Raw genomic sequence first — 6,315 nt, 5'->3', positions numbered from 1 at the left:
ATGGAATTAACAACCTTCGGAGAGGTGTTTTTGTAATTACCAAAAAAAGAAAGAAAGCGAAGTTAGTAACCTGATGGCAGAAATTGGACCAGCTTCATTAATTTGAGCGGATACACTCCGGTGGTGGTCCCTAGTATATGTGTGTGTGAGTACATATATATATATATTCCAAAATTATGACGGGGAATGCGGCTAAATAAGGGAAACGAGTGGATTTTAGGTGAACAGAAACTTTCCCTGTCCATTCCATTCCCACACCACTCCACTGCACTGCCGACCGCTGTCTCTGCCCCCTATATTTGTCTCTTTCAAAATTACCCTTTCTTTTATTTTCTTTTCTTTTTATATGAATTATTATTATAATCAAGCAATGAGAAGTTAAAACTGCTGCACAAATAAAGTAAGATTAGATGACAGCGGATAGGCGCATTTTCTTTTTCTTCAAAAAGCTCGCCCTTTCTCTCTTCATCTCTCTCTCTTCAACATTCAAAAATTCCGTTTCTCTCCCAGGTCAGTTCCATCTTCTAATTAATTTGAATCTGCAACAGCTTTTTTTATCTCTCTCTATTCTCGTTTGCATTTTCGGTTCAAGTCAGTAGTGAAGTTGATGCTTGTAATTCCTGTCTCCGTGTTATTTTCAGCTCTTTGGTTCCTGAGAAACCGAAGGAAAGGAAAGGAGATTGTGTTTTGTTGCGTCTGTTTGCTAATAAATAATTGAAGAAAAGGCTAAAGGCCTGACTTGATGACTGTTAGGCTTATTATGATGGACTCTTTGTTTATTTTTTCTTGTATCTTCTCTTATTTTGGAATAAAACTGTTATTTTTCTGTACTTAGTAAACAATCAAACGCAGCGTTTGAGTCAAAAACCTGTTTGAAGAAACACTAGATCGCTTGCTTCGGGTAAATTTGTGCTCAGCCTAAAAATTGCGTGTTAATTTAGCAACTTATGTAAATTTTGAAGGCATTTGGGTCATAACAGAGGCAATCCATGATTTGGAGCGGAATTCAGCTATGCCTGCTTACAGATTTGTACTTGTTTCAGAGATGTGTGGAGGCCTTTGTGCTGTGGCAATGTAGCTTGAGATTGCTTTACTGCCATGACACTAATAAAAAAAAAAATGTTAGGATGAAACTATTCTATTTCATTTTAGGCCTTCAGATCACTTCGTTTTCTTATGGCATTCATATCTTTAGAAGATTGTGGCACTGTACGGGATGCAGTTCTAGTGACTAATGCTGTTGATTATCATACTATGATTAGTGTTTTCTTTCATTAACTGTGCTAATAATTTGTCTCTTACAAAGATAAAATATTTTCCCATTTATTTCCCCTAGTAATGCTTACCATTTTTTCTGCAGTTTGATTTCTCTAGTGGTCTTGGTTCTTGTATCCGGATCAATAGTAGAAAATGCCGGATATCCAGTTGGGTGCTCACACTGTAAAATCCCATGGAATCCAAATTGCGAGGACACATATGCATGACTGGTTAATTCTATTGCTTCTCGTGGTTATTGAGGTCATTTTGAACGTTATAGAACCATTTCACCGCTTTGTTGGAAAGGATATGCTGATAGACCTGTCATACCCACTGCAGGACAATACTGTTCCTATTTGGGCTGTTCCAGTATGTCTCAGCTTTAACAAATATATTTTACAAAAGAGAAATTATTTTTCGAGATTCAGTTATATGACAATTTTGTTAAATAATGCTCTCCCTCTCATAACAGATCATTGCGATATTGCTGCCCATGGCTATCATTCTCGTGTATTATTTCATAAGAAGGAATGTCTACGATATGCACCATGCCATTCTGGGTAGCTCTTGTTCTCTCTTTGAGGTTTTTCTTTTTGAAAATCTTGCATCTGTTGTTTCTATATTACTATTCTGATTGCCAACACCAGATGGATTAATGAATATCCAGGCCTTCTGTTTTCTGTGCTTATCACTGGAGTTATAACTGATGCAATTAAAGATGCTGTTGGTCGACCTCGTCCAGACTTCTTTTGGCGATGTTTCCCTGATGGAAAAGGGGTATGCTGTCCCATTAATTAACTTCCTTGATATTTTTCTTAATATTTTTTTGGTCCAAAGTTTCTGCAAGCAAGTTCTTGCTTTTGTTTGTATTTGTACTCAGTCAACATGCATGTGTTGCATGTCCAGGTGTTTCACCCTGTCACAAGCGATGTTATGTGTACTGGAGTGAAGAGTGTCATCAAGGAAGGTCATAAAAGCTTCCCAAGTGGACATACTTCATGTAAGTAGGTCCATTACTTTGAGGGCTATGATTTTCAAATTATGGAATCTACCACCTATCCTTTTTGTTCCAAGTCATATGCTCTTGAGAATGGTGTTTTTCTACGATCTCTTTGCCTCCAACTGCGAACACTTTGTGGTGCTGACTATTCCTATTTCTACCGCAACATTTAAACTCCCCTGCCTGAGATGTACTGTATAGATTCAAGTGTTGCTTGCGTTTAAATTCCCTATAGGTTAAGGTTCTGTTTAATTTGCTAGCATACAATGATGAATTGATGAATGCACAATAAAGTGTGGAGATTGATATTTAGCCTGTATTCTGTTGTTTGCTAGAAAACTGAGTGAATTTCTACTAAAAACATTTGCTGTCAAAATGAATTATTATTCGGATGTTTGGCTCTGTTCTACAAAATAAGCAGGAAAATGTTTTAGCATTCATCTATTCAAGTTCTTCAACATATTCCTTGTTACTGTGTTATCAATTTTTTGGTGGTAGTAATGGTCTGTTCATGTTATGCTGCCAAGTGTTACCCTTGGTTTTGCTTTCTCAGGGCTGAAGTACCAATATGTAAGCTTGGGACATGTAAACCACCACCCTTTAAGCTCTGAAAATTATCTTATTTAGTATAACATAGTTATGAAGCAATGTTCTCTGCATTTCATCGAATGAAATTGTTTGGAGACAAAAATACATATTCTTTTGCCTACCATTTTGGGCTGTTTGGGACACAAGTGAAGAATTCCCTATTTGCATGAATTCAGTCCATCAAATGTGTTCCATTATGAATAATTAGTTGCCAACATCTGCTTTTTTGGATTATGGGTACATTTATTTTGTGTGTTTATGCGCACATGCATCTTTATGTTTGGAAGCTACTTGCAAAAATTCTACCGTTTTAAGATAGCAACTGCTTAGCATAATGAAAAATAACTCTGCTAAGGGAAATTTTACCTCTTGATATGCAGGGTCCTTTGCAGGTCTTGGGTTCTTGGCCCTGTACTTGTCTGGGAAAGTCAGAGTGTTTGACCGCAGGGGCCATGTTGCAAAGCTTTGTATTGTTTTCCTTCCATTGCTTGTTGCTGCTTTGGTAGCAGTTTCTCGGGTTGATGACTACTGGCATCACTGGCAAGATGTATTTGCTGGGGCCCTTATAGGTCTGTTCATCTAGGATTTCATTGGTATTGCTTCAATTCCCAACTTGTTATAGTGAAACCTTTATCATTTCTTTGCTACCTTTTTGTGCAGGGCTAACAGTTGCTTCATTTTGCTACTTGCAATTCTTCCCACCCCCATATGATGTTGATGGTATATTCTTCTTTATTCCTCTTCACGATGCTTCTTTACAATCTGTTGTCTGCATTCTCTACAACCATTTTCTTTAAATATTTGGAGTTATGATTTCATCATTTAAGAATTGACACTCAGCAATGCATTTTATAGACATGCTAAGAACTTGTGGCACGGTTTGTGCTTTGATTTACTTGGAAAAAAAAGAGAGTACAGTAAAAAGGCTGTTGGGTTCTTAGATGTTGGCTGTGTCCTGTAATTTTGGTCATGGAAATTTGTAATATGCACTATCTAGCCTATAGAGGTTAGAATGTCAAGGTCGAGGCTTTCTTTTTGGATGTTTCTGTGTAAGTTGAAGAAAGACATCCAGAGCCTCATAGTTTTAGTAAGAGATCTGAACCTTTTCTTCCCCTATGCTTGGTTAAAATTTTGTTTATTTCAACCAGGCATCATTCCTTGTTTATATTTAGTGCCTGAGGTCTCTCAACAAATCCGGTCTCTAATTTTCAGGATGTCTGAAATATGAGTTTTGTCTGAATTCAAACCAGAAGAAGCAATTGCATTAATTTGTTGTGAAACAGATGCTTTATAGGCCTGTATTAATAAAATCCTGAATTCCTAACTATCGTCCTTTCTAAAGGTGTTAGAGTCTTTTTCCTTGCTGTATATTAGAGTGGCAATACCTGCCATGTGCTTTTTTCCCCTTCGATTCGACATCTTGTTTCTTGTGATCCATCACAAAGTATGTGCCTGTGCACATGCATTATGTTGTTTAATAGCAAGATGGTTTCCTCTTTGCTTTCCAGTGCTCTTATTGCGAGATTCAGCTATCTACTCTCATGATGTATTTGGAAGCCCTTGTCCATCTCCAGAGAAATAAAGAGACTTGCTCGTGCCTGTACAGTAAAATAAAGAGAAAAACAGGAATGCTATTCAGTTTTTAATAAGAGGCTGAAATGTTGAAAGCATTTCCTTAGTTTCCTGCATCCAGCACAACTTCAAACAACTCACGTGATGAAATCATGATACAAAGTCATGTCTGTTTCTCATAACTTTGAATCTGGTTGTACAGTGAAGACTTGCTGGTGGTGACAACACTCATTGTTTAGAATCTTGCTGTCTACTGCCTTCCTGGGTCACAGCAAGAGCCTATTTGAATGTTCGCGCAGCATCAAAAGTGCATGCTATACATATTGTATTATTAGTTGAAACTGTTATGCAGGAATTTCTAATGTCATTTATTGAATGTGGCAGGCTGGGGACCTCACGCATATTTCCAGATGTTGGCAGAGTCTCGAAATGGAGCTGAGTCATCCAATAACATCAACTGTTTCAACGTGCAGCAATCAGAACTTGAGAGTGTATATATTGATTCTCAACATGGAACTGGAACTTCAAGAGTCAATACTCGGGACACTAGGCCAATGCTGGAGGGAGCATAGAGTGAGAGGAGGCACTAGCTTCAGACTTTGATTGTAAAGTAAGTAGAGATAGCACCCGTCCGAAGAGTGTCAGGTTCAATGTTTCAGTGTTAGAGCTTTGGCTTTCCATATCTTAAACTAGTTTGTTTGATTTTGATTTTGGTTCCACTCTCAGCAACACCCCCTTGTTTCGTTGAACGGCATCGTTTAGATGCACATGGCTTTGGTTATATTCCTTAATTTTTTCCTCTGTTAGCGTAGCAACTTTTGTGAAGCGTGGCCCCTCTGTGTTTCTCAAAATAATACTGATATGAGAGAGAGAAACAAGGCATTTATATGAAACGAAAGATGGGTCGTGGAAGCATACAGGAGAAACTGAAATCACCCTGGTAATTTCTTTCGAGTGCATTAGGGTTTTACATGAGGGGGATGATAGAGAGAGCGTTCAAGGTCAGCGCGAAGCTCTCGGTCTCATTCTTGGGGGAGGTCAAGAAAAGGAGTCTCGAGCCGAGCCCCCAAACAATGGAATGCAAGGTCAAGAAACATCAATTATATTTTTTTTATTAATTTACTAAAAAAATATCCAACATGATCAAATTAGTAGCATATTAATTAGATTATTTAGACCCTAAAAAGAAAGGCATTGAACAAGACAATGCCACAGTGCGTCCAAAATAGGATAGAATACATTATATTGATCCATATTTCTCTTTTTGAAAGAGGAATATATTTGTTTTTTTTGTCCTTAAGATTTTGCAAAGTCAGAAATTCTGTATTTGACCAGACATGGAACATAAAGAACGCAGCTCGCATGAACTGTACATCCCTGGCTGCGTTTACTTGGAAAATATAGATAAATAGAAGAAAGAAGCCTCTTTATAAAGCCTCTCTCACAATATCTTCCCCTTGCATCTCTCTCTCTCTTTCATTCTTTATCATATAGTAGCAGAAAAAATGGAGATCATTTCAAGTGCATGTTATGAGAACGTGAAGAGGTACTGGAGGAGGAACAGATACCAAAGACTCAATGGTGCAAGTAAAAGAAAGCTGAAAATCGCGAGGCTTGGTTCAGGGCGGCGCTGGAAACTAAGAGCAGTCCCAAAGTTGCACATGAAAATTGCTTCACCAATAAAACTTCTGGCAAAGTTTCACGATGCTTATATCGATATGATGATTCGGTTGGCAACCAACATAGGCAGCTTGAACAACAAAGGCTTCTTTAGGGGGAAGAAGGTTGCCAAAGATCAACATATTTCAATGGTATCTTCTGGTGATGAAGTTGATAGCAGGCTGCTTCTGGAAATTTACAAGAAATTGGCTGCTTCTCGTGACATGAGTGATTTTTGA

The 6,315-nt window shown here is 37.9% G+C and overlaps 2 protein-coding genes across 3 annotated transcripts; both read left to right on the top strand.

The window, feature by feature from the left end:
• The first annotated feature begins 352 nt into the window (after window positions 1–352).
• On the top strand, window positions 353–5,216 carry LOC118057899 (lipid phosphate phosphatase 2). 2 transcript variants are annotated; one of them, XM_035070631.2, is made up of 9 exons: window positions 379–510; window positions 642–671; window positions 1,361–1,626; window positions 1,730–1,817; window positions 1,925–2,034; window positions 2,164–2,257; window positions 3,226–3,414; window positions 3,506–3,565; window positions 4,802–5,216. In XM_035070631.2, the coding sequence occupies exons 3-9, from the start codon at window positions 1,411–1,413 to the stop codon at window positions 4,987–4,989; spliced, it is 945 nt and encodes a 314-aa protein (XP_034926522.1). In that variant the 5' UTR covers window positions 379–510; window positions 642–671; window positions 1,361–1,410; the 3' UTR covers window positions 4,990–5,216. The 2 variants fall into 2 exon arrangements, with proteins under 2 accessions (XP_034926521.1, XP_034926522.1); XM_035070630.2 differs by lacking the exon at window positions 642–671 and having other exon boundaries at window positions 353–510.
• Window positions 5,217–5,922: 706 nt separating this feature from the next.
• Window positions 5,923–6,315, top strand: LOC140956028 (uncharacterized). The gene has a single exon (XM_073411925.1). It carries the CDS (start codon window positions 5,923–5,925, stop codon window positions 6,313–6,315), a length of 393 nt encoding a protein of 130 aa, XP_073268026.1.

Source organism: Populus alba, chromosome 10 (genome assembly GCF_005239225.2).
Source record: "Populus alba chromosome 10, ASM523922v2, whole genome shotgun sequence".
Taxonomy (NCBI): Eukaryota; Viridiplantae; Streptophyta; class Magnoliopsida; order Malpighiales; family Salicaceae; genus Populus; species Populus alba.
The sequence above is the reverse complement of the archived record's forward strand: the minus strand, read 5'-3'. Positions and strand labels throughout refer to the sequence as shown.

Coding starts and splice junctions, on each gene's coding strand:
- LOC118057899 (XM_035070630.2), top strand. CDS start 1,411: ATGCCGGATATCCAGTTGGGTGCTCACACTGTAAAATCCCATGGAATC. Junction 1,818..1,924: donor TATGCACCATGCCATTCTGG/GTAGCTCTTGTT, acceptor ATGAATATCCAG/GCCTTCTGTTTTCTGTGCTT. Junction 2,258..3,225: donor CCCAAGTGGACATACTTCAT/GTAAGTAGGTCC, acceptor CTTGATATGCAG/GGTCCTTTGCAGGTCTTGGG.
- LOC140956028 (XM_073411925.1), top strand. CDS start 5,923: ATGGAGATCATTTCAAGTGCATGTTATGAGAACGTGAAGAGGTACTGG.